At 32.1% G+C, this 13,822-nt stretch overlaps 1 protein-coding gene across 1 annotated transcript in view; it reads right to left on the reverse strand.

Annotated features, from left to right (window-relative positions):
- Positions 1-1,333: 1,333 nt before the first annotated feature.
- LOC127711850 (millepora cytotoxin-1-like) overlaps positions 1,334-13,822 on the reverse strand; it is a 189,182-nt gene continuing 176,693 nt past the window's right edge. The window contains exon 5 of the mRNA XM_052218015.1: positions 1,334-1,397. Within this exon, the coding sequence (XP_052073975.1) occupies positions 1,334-1,397 (64 nt within the window). The remainder of the gene's footprint in view (positions 1,398-13,822) is intronic.

The following is a 13,822-nucleotide window of genomic DNA, read 5'->3' on the forward strand; positions in this document are numbered from 1 at the left end:
GTACATATATCAGGCTGTTAGTTTTTCCATTTAAATTGTTTTACATTTGTCATTTCGGGGCTTTTTATAGCTAACTACTGTATGTGGTATTGGTTTTGCTCATTGTTGAAGGCTGTACTCTATAGTTGTTAACTTCTATGTCATTTAGTCTCTGACGGAGAGTTGTCTTCTTGCCAATTATACCAGATCTTCTTATTTTTATATAGGAGTATATTTTATTACATTATAGAAAAAACCAAGATTATGACTATTTAGACTATGCATTTAGGTTTAACATTCATCTCAAGATCTTCAAAATACGGAAGATACTTTCGACGATTTACAAACTTGCATATTTCAAAGCGTGTTTTTCCTTTCAAATATAAATATATTTACAACGGAAACGTAACGGCATTTTAGTTTGGACGTAACTGTATTTAGCAAAAGAAGGTTTAAGGAGTTGTTTTATGATACCTTTAATGAAATGTTCAAACCATTGGAAAAACTGATGAAATAACAACGATAAAACTAATTAACACAATCACAGTTTGTCTACGTCGGTAATTGCACTAATTTTCTGTATAAAAATCGTGTACACTTTTTATTATCTATTACGCTGTTTTATTTAAGAATTTATCATTATTATTAAGAACATTACACTGAAAGCTTGTTACAATGATATTTTAAAGCTTTCGTCTCTGCGTCAAATATGTAAATAAAGTAAAATAAAAATCTTGAACATACAAAATCTCATACACAAAATAAACGAATGCTTCTTATTGGTCTTTGTGTTATACAATTTACCTATTTCCCACATCTAAATTCTCGAGTTTGCAGTTTGGGATCTTATAATATAAAAAAATTGTCTTTACGTGTATATAACAAATTAAAAGAAGTGCCTGTTCAGGTTAAAACAAATTATCAACGTAAATATGTATATGAAAATTGTGAACCGTTAAATATTTGCCATTTTGAGAGAAATCATTTAAATACTGTTAAACAAAACGATGTGACGGATATGGCCATCAGCAAAAGAAATTCAGGCTGATACGTGAGGAAGTTTTTTTGTCACTGGATTTACCATAGTAACAGCTGACGATTTGACTGTTTTCCTGTGATTTTTTTGTTACTGGAGTTCCAGTAGGCAGTGTTGACGATTTGAGTTTTTTCCTGTGATTTGTTGTCACTGGATTTCCAGTAGGCACTGTTGACGATTTGACTCTTTTCCTGTGATGTGTTGTTACTGGATTTCCAGTAGACACTGTTGACGATTTGACTGTTTTCCTGTGATGTGTTGTTACTAGATTTCCAATAGGCACTGCTAAGGATGTGACTGTTTTCCTGTGATTTTTTGTTACTGGATTTCCAATAGGCACTGTTGACAATTTATGCGCATTTTCCAATTGAATTGTCGATCTCTGAAATCAAATTAAATATTAACAACTTGCATAATAAGACACATTAGTGGCCTTGGAATGTTTTCTGCTCTTTAGTCGGGTTGTTGTCTCTTTGACACATTCCTCGTTTCCATTCTCAATTCTCACTCTATGTTTACTCTAAATACATATTTAGTTACGACAATTGGAACATATCTGTAATCAATTATGACACAATTACTCAGAATACTCATAGACATTTCTAAACATACTTATTATAAGAGTTTACTGTTGTGTATTGAAAATACCTATATAAGTGAAGCCATTCGGTACATACTCATGGAAATATTTAAATTACTCTAATCCACCGTTGTGAGTATTCACTATATCTCTAGTAAAATAACCATTGGTAAATACTAGTGAAAACATCTTAAATTACACTTAGAAATTGTTGTTTGCTGACAACACCTCGAATAACGGTAGCATTTGGTACATACTCATATACTCATAGTAAAGAAACCGTTTGGTACTTACTCGTAAAAAAGACTAAACTTACTTATAGTAATTGTGTAGTGTACTGACAACACCTCTGATAACGGAACCAGTTGGTACATACACTGTATTTGGTTTGTCAAGATCATTCTCGGAGGTTTCACAACAATGACTTAGTTCCTTTCCTAAACATGATAAATCAATTTAATATCAAGGAACAGTAAATGGGCTATGTCACAGATTTTGGTAAAATTTTCCATATAACTTGGGCTCGTTGCATTATATCTGAAAATCGAAAAAATAGTACCTTTATCTCTAGATCTTTTATTTTCTGAAATATTACTGATTGAATTCTTTCCAAATAGGTGAACATTTGTATAGGAAGCACATGAAATCAAAGAAAAACGTTCATAAATTTACCTTCAAATCATAAAATGTTCAATTTTTACTACATAGATTTTTCTTAAAAAACTAGCATTAGTATAAAATACACCAACATTGACTTTCAATTATCATTTCTCGCAATCCAGTTTTAGTAAAGACAGTTGAAACTTCTGCATCGTGTGAAATAAATCGTCCAAAAGACAAAGGTATATTCAATTTTCTATTGTTCGAAAGTATACAAGTTGCTTACATATTGCTGTAGTTGAATACAAAATGCAATAAAAATCAGTGATGAAAGCCCTTTTTCTTACCTGTTATCGTAAAACAGCTTTTCGGACCGTATATAAAACAGACAAAATCGTGTTAGCCGATTGCATTGGCTATACAGGATATTCTATTCGGAATCGGTTCTATATTTTTAAGCCTCATTAAAATTTGAACTTTTTTTTTTTGCATAAGATATATTTTGTGTCATAATTTGTAATTCAAAATAACGTTTTTTAATTGACTGTCTTGTATTGTTTCGCCTTAAAATGGAAATATTCCACAGCCTACCCTAGTAAATCTGCCGATTAATATCCCTGTTTGATTTCTGTCGATCAATTACCAGAATGCGGACGATAAAAAAGACAAATCAATGTTTTATTTTTTCCAAATATATTTTGTAGATAAAAATAATTTGCATTAGAAGAGATTAGGTTCTTGGACAAGAAATCAGAATTCACATCTGTCATCTCGGTGTTGTTTTAACAAAACAGGGGAAAAAATAAGTTCCAATATAATTTCTTGTACCATCTTCGCAGTAAGTTTCTAAGTTTTATCGAAGGATTTGAATCCCCTTATACAATTGATATGAACTGTCTGTTTCTGTATTGGCCTTGGTATTGATTCTCGGTCAACTGTATTGAAAACACGAGACAAACCATGGCCAATACAGAATACAACAGATTCTGTCTCCTTATGACTTATCGATTACCAAGTTATTAGATAAGTACATGTCCAATGAGATTGATAGTGTTGTCCACCAGTACGATTACATTCCGAAGCCCATTTGCGATCTTCATAATAGTCATGGTGTTCACTACAGATGACAGAAATGGCTTGTCCAGCTGGACACGCAAAATCGACCGGCTCATCATAATTGTTTACCCAATTCCGTCCAAAACCAAATGCAATAGACATATCAGTAACTATTTTCAACATCATCATTCAATGATTCCTTTGAAAGAAAATATAATTTATTTATGAATAAAAGGAACTGCACATTTCATTATTTTTATGGTCCTTTCTGTCAGTTTTTCAACTTTTTCAGTTTTTATACATCGTTTGCTTTCACATATTCGGCTTTGAGCTTTCCTGATGCAGGTAAATTCAGAAAAGCGATTCGGACGCATAAAATTTATAAAGTGTAGTTTTCATATTTATTTTTAACAAAAATCGATTTTTGCTGTAGAATGTAGATATGTTTTTGGTTTTATTATTTTCTAATATCTTGGCCTCGAGAGTATCACCAAGAGATGTTCATTATTGAAAGTCAGTTCTGATGTAGTAATATCGGTACGGTCGATTTTATTCTTTTTAATAATTTCAATAGTAGTTTTTTGCATTAAAACTAGTTAATTATTAAATAATCAGGAAATACTATTTAGAAAATGAAACATTTATAAATGCCTTATCTTCAACCTTAACGCAGGTTCATTATAAGGAATAAACAATAATGCCGAGTTTACAACAGGATTAACCCATTCATTTTCGGAAATTTTCCAGACGGAAAGGCTAGTCAGCAATCAGAGTTAGTTTTGTTGAGTAAACATATTTATATTTGTCAATAATGTATGGTGATACTTAAACTAACTGGTGTAGGCCAGTACAATATTAATAATAGTAAAAAGTGTATAACTTTAAGGTACCAACATATCTGTGAAATGTCGGTAGATCCAAAGCATGCTCTGCATTATATAAAGTAAATACTACTATGACCAGCCCACGTTTTAAACATCCAATTTAAACGTATTTCAAAAGGAAACTTGGAAACTCATACAGAGAAAAACATCATAAACTTTTGTCTTCCGGTGGTAGTGTATTTGTTTCTGTGATACTACTTGTTTCTTCCGTTACAAGTAAAATAAACATAATGCTATAATTGTTTTTAACACGAAAACTACAATCTGTTCCAGGGATTACGTGACGAGCCTGTAGGACTAAATTAAATGTAACACTTCCGTTATTGTACTCCGCTAGTAATGAAAGACGAAAGACACTGCAATGAACATGAGAAGTGATAAAACAAAAATCAATTGCAAGCTTCAGAACTTTCCTGAGTGACATGTTTGTCTGTTTTTGTTCTTTCGAATTTGTATATCCAAAACGAAACGTCTTCAACAATTGTCAGGTATCTACATATAAACAGCATTTCAAGCTCTAAATCTTCGTAAACAAAATAATTCACGCAAAAAATCAAAAATCTGCCATCAACACCCAATTCATCAAATAACAAAATATATTAAGATATTACTGACAATATCTGACATCTGACGGGTGTCTGGACTTGGGGCAGCTATATCAATATACATGTAATACCGCTATTATTGACCTTAAGATTGCTTGTTCATATTTACTGGATGTTCTCTGTGCATGTTTTACTCTGAACATTTTGTGATTCCACTGTACAAGAAAATAGTAGAATTACGTAGTACTAAACCATGTTATTTGTTTAAACTAGTTGCATATTAAAAGTCAAATGTTGGGGTTCTCGTGATTGTGTGCTGGTAAGGTCATGTGTTCTATTCCAGACAGATTCAAATTTCAGACTTCAGCCTTAGTGTTTGCTGCTTTTTCACAAATCACTTTTTTTTTTAATAAAACAAAGTATTTATGAGTAAGAGCAAAGACTGGTCTAATCGGAGTCCCCTGCATATATATTTCTATAAGATATTATCCTTGAATTAAAGATCTGAGGTAATTGAGATCTGACTTCTAGATATCTTTTTTAATAGTGTCGTTGTGTTGTTGTTTCATTGAATATATAGCCCACTCTACTTTTAATCATATACATAATATAAGTAAATGTTGTCGTATGTTTGAGATTGACAAGCGTATTGTATATACTTGTACCACTGTGGCAGATGAAAAATACATAAAACCTTTCAAGTTGAACAAATAAAGAAAGGCGCTTACAACCACACGGGAAAACAAATAAGGAAAGTCGTCAAATTTAAAATTACTATCTCAGAAAAACATACAATGAAATGTAAATTTAAATTTGTAAATAGTAAACTGTGACCGTGCGATAAGCATTCTTGAAACCTATCAGAAAGAACAAGTAAGGGAAGTCGCATAATTGTACATAGTTTAAACCATATAAAAAATATAAAATTATTAAAACTAAACTTTGTATCGATATTATTAAATATAGTAAAAAATTAAATGAGAATAGAACGTGATCTTCATTTTTGTTTGTTTTGCTGTTTGTGCTCTCTACCTATCTGATGACGAAGCCCTCACTTTGTGATGTTTACTGGTGTTGTTTCACCACTGTCTCAGGTTGGAGGAATGGTTGAGCGCTCACACATATGTTAAATAATGTTTTAAAATTAAACTAACACTTTACAAATTTTCATCATCTGAGAATTAATATATCAACTTCACTTCCGTATGGAGTATACATTTCTCAACTCATACGATATTAAAGAACTTGCACCTGTTTCTCAGACTTTGTGAAACGTCATCGGTGTCTGAAGGTCATTGAGCAAGGGTTTTGTTAAAAAACGTATCCTTCCTTTTCTCACAAAGTTAATCGGAAAGTACCAAGACCTAATAGATAAATATTCAGTGTCTACTTTGATTCATTAATACAAGATGGTCTTGAGTTATAGATTGTAGTTGCTGAAATTGTGTATCTTTTTATTTTACTTTAGTTTCCGCGTTATTTGTCTTCGTGCTATTATGTTTCTTTTGTTTATATGACTTTTGACGTGACTCGGTATTTATGCATTCCGCCATCGCGTTTTTTATTTTACGTTTGGGAATTCCTGATGCAGGTGGGTCCTGAGGTGCGATTCGGACCCAAATTGTTTTTAAAGTGTTGTTTCTATTTTGTTTACCCTGGTATTTAAATTTACTTAGTTATTACGTTATCAAAAAGGTGTATACTACATACGGTATGTACAATCGACGATAATATCTCTTTTTTGTTATTGTTGTTAACGTCATTGTCAAATTTACCTTACTGATGAGTCCTTTGTAGACAAAGTCTGGTATACAAACTTTTAATCCTGCCATCTATGATGATTTCACTACTATCTGCTGCTCTTTTTGTGTTGGCGTCTTTGTTAGATTAATGTATATGTTTGTTTGAATTGTTTGGACAGTTGTGTTGTATGTCTTTGATGTTTTTTTACACAGGTTTAGCTGCTGGATCCAAATTATTGTCCGTCCTATTAACCTATTATGTCTGTTTGGGATGCCTACCCAATATAACAAAACTATAAACAACTGTCATGCAAGTGGGAGGTTTATCTAGCTATAAAACCAGGCTTACCTGACCATTAATTTTTCGGAAATGCCTGTGACAAGTCAGGAGTTTGGCAGTTGTTTTTCACTTTTTCCGTTAATTGATAGCGTTTGATTGTGGTTTTTATGGACTTTCCTTTTTTTGAATTTGCCTCTTAGTATGATAGTTTTGTTATACTTTTTGAATAGATCCATATCATGATGTTTTTTTTTTTGAAGGAAAAACATTTTGTGTTGTTACATAAGAATCTTTTAGAAGACAAAATCGTGAATTAATATATCAATGCGATACCAATAATTTAACATACATTTTAATATATCATATCATAATGGGAATTTGTGGATTTTTTATGAACACCTTAGTTTAATGAATTCAATATGTAGTCGCTCACATTTTAAGATCGAGTAGACCATATGAATTGGTAAAGATTCATTGTTGAATATAGTTAAAAATGGGTTTAAAAGTTTTTCATATTTCCTACCCATGAAAGGAATACCGGTTTATAAAATGATCAACGACATGTAAACTGCTATTGGTGCTTTGATTAGATAATAAGAAATTCTTATACAATTTATAATACACTTTTGTGACAGTGTAGTCTGAGCAAATGAAAATGACCCTGATGAACTAAAGTGCAAACCAAGATAATTGCATATATTACCATTATCAACCAATGTTTTTTCCTCATTATCTTTTTAAATAATGTGTCTCTCCTTCCTGTTTGAATTTCAGAACCTTTGCTTTGATTGGATTTACACTTAAACACCAAATGAATATTTTTGTAGATGTTGAGTCATGTTTGCAGTCAATTATCAGATGTTGATAAAAGTACAAAACCGTCTGCATTTTATAAGCAAGCCACTGGTTTATCATTATGTGTGATAACAAAATTTGCAAAAATTCCAAGAGCACATGTAGTGCGTAACCCATTCATCTAAAACGATTTAACAAGTTTTAAAGAGCTCAAAGGTTTTATCACTTCATTGTTAATTTGACGTCAAATGAATGCACAGGTTCAGATCATATAACAATAGACAAAACCTTTTAACAACTTTGACAAGGCGAAAAGAAATGTCGAGTGTTAAAGCCGGAAATAATATTATATTCAAATCTGACTATATGAATTGAAGATTATGTTATATACATTATCTTTATTACATGAGCTAATTTACACTGCAAACAGTTTCCAAGATACAATGAAACATGACACTTTACATCCGAATTCCACGTGTTCTTAAATAAATGTTACCTCGTAGTAGTCCACATATTGGTTCATTCAGTCGATTCGTCTTTTTTTCAGGTGCATATTTACATTTCGTGTTTTAAGTAGATAAGTATGTAAATGGATTTTGACGTCAAAATTTAAGTGGTCTCGCTTGGTCAATAAATTGTTCAAACCTTTAGGAAAACTGGTGAATTCACAACGATAGAATTGATTAAGGTGACACACAAAAAGTTTGTTTACGATGGGAACCACACTGATTTTTAGTAATTTCTAGACAAAAATCGTGTACATTTTGTATTATCTGTTTTAATCCACCATTTGTTCATAAGGAAATGCCTGTACCAAGTCAGGAATATGGCGGTTGTTTTCCATTCGTTTGATGTGTTTGAACTTTTGATTTTGCCATTTGTTAAGGGACTTTCCATTTTGAATTGGAGTTCGGTATTTTGTTATTTTACTTTTTACACTGTCTTATCTAAGAGTCACAGACAAATGCATTATGCACATTGTCCATTGTTCATTATTATCAAGAAAACAATATTGGAAGCTTGTATCAATGATATTTGAAAGGTTTTTTTTTTAAATGTTTTCTTCAATTTATTAAATATAAAACATCTTGAACATACAGACTCTTTAGCTCAGTTCATTCACAGAATTTACCGATGACCTTTATTTTATTGTCATTTGCATGAGGCAATTTCCAAAAATATACCTTTTTCCGAATCTAAGTTCTCCTTTATGCTGTTCTGAATCATTAAATACAAACATAACTTTTGTGTAAATATAACGTTTAAAAAGCTTCTGTTCAGTTTAAAGAAATAATTCAAAACATGGTGTGAGCCAATGTTCCGTGTTGAAGGCCGTACCTTGACCTATAATGGTTTACTTTTATAAATTGTTACTTGGATGGAGAGTTGTCTCATTGGCACTCATACCACATCTTCTTATATCTATATAAAATTGTCAACTGTTAAAAATTTGCTATGTTTCAAGCAAAATTATTTGATTTATATCGCCACTAGTAAAAGAAATTCAGGCTGATACGTGAGCAATTATCCACATCGATTTCCATAGTCACGGCTGACGTCTTGACTGTTTTCCTGTGATTTGTTATATATACATGTAGAACAAAACTTAAAGAGACCTTCGTTGCTGAAATGCGCTCCTGATGAAGTAAAATTGGTACCGTTTGTTTTATTATTCTAACAACTAAAATAGTAGCGTATTGCACTGAAACTGCGTCTACACAGTATCTCTTTTGTTAATTAATGAAAAGTAAGGGAATACTATTTAGTAAAATGTTTAGTCAAATGGTTTGAGAAAATATCAATTCTATTGTATATCACTAATAATGTATACACACTTATATGCATGACATTAATTACTTTACGACGAAACGTAAACTGGTTTAGGACAGTACTATGAGAAATATAGTAAAGAGTGTATGACATACAAGTACCAAAAGAGTTGTGAAATTTCTGTAGATCAACACTCTACTCCGTTAAATAAAGTAAGTTATTCTAAGACCATGCCACTTTTTAAACATCTAACACAAACTGTTTTCAAAAGGAAATTCTAAACCCGTAAAGAACAAAATATCGTTCACTGATAGTGTATTTCTTTCTGTGATAGTATATGTTTATTCGGCTATAAATAAAACAAACATAATGTTAAATATGTTTTACCACAAACATTACAATAAGTTCCCGGGATTATGTGACGAGCCTGTACAACTGAATCAAAAGTCAAACATTTCCGTTAGTGTACGCCGCTATCTATAACACACAAAGAACATGAAAAGTGCTTTAACACTTCCGCGTTTGGTTTTTCCAAATCGACATGCTTGTCTTTTCTATTCTTATGAATTTGTATAAGTCTACTTTATTACAGGTTGAGGTATTTAACGAATTTCAGTTATGAAGTTGCACATATCCCTTCGAAAAATTTACGGACATTATATTACGAGTTGGTTGACAGTTATTAAATTATGTGTTTCACAGATGGCGACGGATATATTCAAATTATCGTAACCGCAATCCTGCTCTCTTTTTTCTCCGAATTTTACCTGTCGAATAAGACATATCACCGGGGGGTATGTACTTACTTATCCCCGGCTTAGTATATTTCTAGGAATTTAATTGGTTAACGCACGTCGTTACAAAACCCATAGCCCCTGGGTGTTGCTAACCCATATCCCCGGACGTTGCTACCCATTACATCGGGGAATTTCACGCGCGTTTTCCTTAGTTCCATGGTTGTTCCTTATGAAATATCGAATTCTGTAGATTTTCCATGATGTCTGTATAAATAAATACTTAATCCACTAACGATTTTATCTTATTATATCGATTATTTGCACTCATTTTAGTAAATGCATCACTATGCAGCCACATTGTCAATGAATGGTACTACTGACCTAGCTATGCAAATGACCCACGTTGACGTCACACAGTTTATGATGTAACTCTCACAACATTGCGCGCCAAATTCGACCCATTTTAGTTTCTCTGTCTCTAGTTGAAAAACGTCTTATATTTGTCTACCTGTAGGGTTCTACCAAAGGTAGTACCCTACACCCCGTTAAAAATATGTCCAATTCCCAAATTTCAATAAAAGATATTTAAAAAATGAAAAAAACTTTGCTTTCACGTTAAACATTGTGGTCGAATTTCTCTAAAAATCGCCAGATTTTGACTAAGACCGGGAATAAATTCGCTATCTACGTTCATATCCGTAGATATGGATATTTTAACACCCTTCAGTACCCTGTACACCCTTCGGCTGTGCCTCAGGGTGTACTTGGATACTTCAGGGTGTTAAAATATCCATATCTACGGATATGAACGTAGATAACTTATAATGGGCAACACGAAGGTTATCACATTTGGAGCAGCATCTGCTTACCCTTTAAGAGCACCTGAGATTAACTCCAGTTTTTGTGGGGTTCGTGTTGCTCAATTTTTTTTCTGTTGTGTTTTGTATACTGTTGTTTGTCGGTTGTTTTTTTTCGTTGTTTTTTACCATTGCGTTGTTAGTTTAATTTCGACTTATGGATTCGAATGTCCTTTTCATTTTTGTTTTGTTTTTATGTTTTTTGTATTTTTTTTTGGGGGGGAGGGGGGGGGGGATATATTCCTGCTGTATGAATTCTTTTAGATCACATACAATAAGGCGATGTAGTATGATTGAACTTTGGACAACTATCCAAATAAAGGCAACAGTAGTATACGGCTGTTCAATAGTCATAAACCGATTAAGCGGAAACAAATCAGGGTTAGAAACTAAAACTGAGGGAAAGACTTCAACCATAAGAGGAAAGCAACAGAACAACAGAAACACATAACTGCAACAAAAACCAACGCAAACATACATAGAAACGGACTATTTGATAACAACTGCCATATTCCTGACTTGGTACAGGACATTTTAAGAAAAAATGATCGGTTGAATCTGGTCTTATGGCTAGCCAATCCTCCCGTTTATATGGCAATGTAAATAATACCACTAAAATGACAACACTTTGTGACAGGAATACAGTACAAATAACCGCAAGAACACTCAGGACAGAGAAATACATAAATAAATAATATAATGGTACATTGCAACATGTAAACCGCAGAATAACAACAGACACCTCCAATGAATTTACGACAGCACACCGGTACCAGGACACCACAAACAATGTATAAACTGCGCGTCACATAAAGAGATCAACGCCGCAAAAAGTGAATAAATCTTTGGTGACGTGTATATTATCAAATGTAAATTTCTAAAAATGAAATACATTTGTTTTATTTATAGACACGTGCAAGAAAATAAAATTGAGATTGAGTTTGTACTGGTGTTATTTTATATATTTTCAACAAAACCCAAATGATGTGGATTTCAGCTATTATAGGTTACCATACGGCATACTACAATGTACAAAATCCATACCGTATAGTCACCTTTAAAAGGCCTCGACATGAAATAATTTGAAACAATTCAAACGAAAAACAATTTATGACAAAACAATACACAAACAACAATGAAATAGACAGCAACAAACGACAGGAATGCATCTGGTGTAAGAGTGTTAAAAGATATTATTTCTGCATTAGCAGATTTGAACTTAGTGCAAGTATATCAAGTATGAATTAAAGAAGATGTGTGGTATACATCAATGTAACAGCAACCCGACGACAAAAACATCTATACATACCCTCAGGCGACGTCTGTAATAGTCAGGTGTTTATATTTCAAGCTCTAAATCCGCTCGAGACTTAAAAAGATGAAAACATTTACCGAAAAAAAATAAACATCTGTTATCAACACCCGATATTATAATTGACAATATCTGACGAGTTTCCGGATTTAAGACATCTATATCAAAGTACATGTTATACCGATATGATTGATCTTAAAATAGCTTATTCATATGAACTGCTTTATCGACTGTACAAGATAATAGTGAAAGGACTTAGTACTCAATCATGTGATTTGTTTTCAGTTGTCTTATGTTAAAATTTCTGGTTCAAGTTAGGTAAGCAATTTAGTCAGAAACTTACTTAATTTCAATACTAGTGACAATGTAAACATCTCCATATTTTCATATATATGTTACATGTCAATTTGTTTTAATTGTACCTAGTCTAGAAAAGTTGTAAAGAATGAAAACAACACGTTAAATAATTGCATTCGTCCGAAGCGCTTTTCTGGATTGACCTCACTACAAACCATTAAAAGTCTGAAATGGCCTATATTTGTACTCGACTGTACTGATTTTTACTCGACCAGTCTGAATTGGTCTGAAATTTACTTGATAATACTCGACTGTAGACTGAACCATACTTAACAGTCTGAACTTGTACTCGACCTTTACTCGACCAGTACTTTTCATCTGAACCATGCTCGATCTAGTCTGAACCATGCTCGACCTAGTCTGAACCATACTCAACCTAGTCTGAACCATACTCGACCTAGTCTGAACCATACTCGACTAAGTCTTAACCAACCTAGACCTAATTTTTGTATCTATCTATTGTATTTCATCAATTTAGGAACTGTTTTTAACAGCTATTTCCCCTGGCTAGAAATTTGAACAACAATTAATGAAATTTAAAATGTATTCAATATGGCATTGAAACCAAAATTTCACAATAAACATAATATAAATTCAACACCATATTTATCAACACTTACATATATATATATATATATATCTCACCTTTAAAATAAAAATAAAACAAGCTAATCAAATAATCTCAAAACTGAATTGTGACTAATATTTTCAATGTTATTCAAATTTTTTTGAATGTTTCAGATATATTTTATAGTTACTGGACAATTTTCACCATTTACTTAAGCCTTGTATAGATTTATGGTGTCAGTTGAGTTTAGTTAATAATGCATTTTTTTTTATTAAATATATCTAAAATAGTATATAAAGCAACTTAATAAATTTTTAAAATTACACCTTTGTTTTGTAAAACCAAGAATTTAATATAATCATGATAATAGAACTTCCATAGCAATCCTTGATAACCATTTAAAAAAGGAAATGTGTTCCAAAGTTGCAGAAAAATTTATTTCAATTAAATTTAAATAACTTTTGTCAAAATTAAAGACATGGCATACAAGAAGCACTTTAATAAGGTTTAATTACCTCAGTACATGTGTGTTTTACAGGTAAAAAGAAAGCCCTTTTATTCTTAAACTCGTGTATTACTTATCTAGTGAATTCAAAAGGCCTTGCGATTAAGTTTTACAGGATGTTGCAATTTTTAATGAATGTTAATTAGAAATTAATACTCTCTGACCAGGTGTGATCTTTTTAATGAGTTTGCCCCAAGCAGGAGGTATTACTTTATACTT

This window comes from Mytilus californianus, unplaced genomic scaffold (genome assembly GCF_021869535.1).
Source record: "Mytilus californianus isolate M0D057914Y unplaced genomic scaffold, xbMytCali1.0.p SCAF_8, whole genome shotgun sequence".
NCBI classification, from domain to species: Eukaryota; Metazoa; Mollusca; class Bivalvia; order Mytilida; family Mytilidae; genus Mytilus; species Mytilus californianus.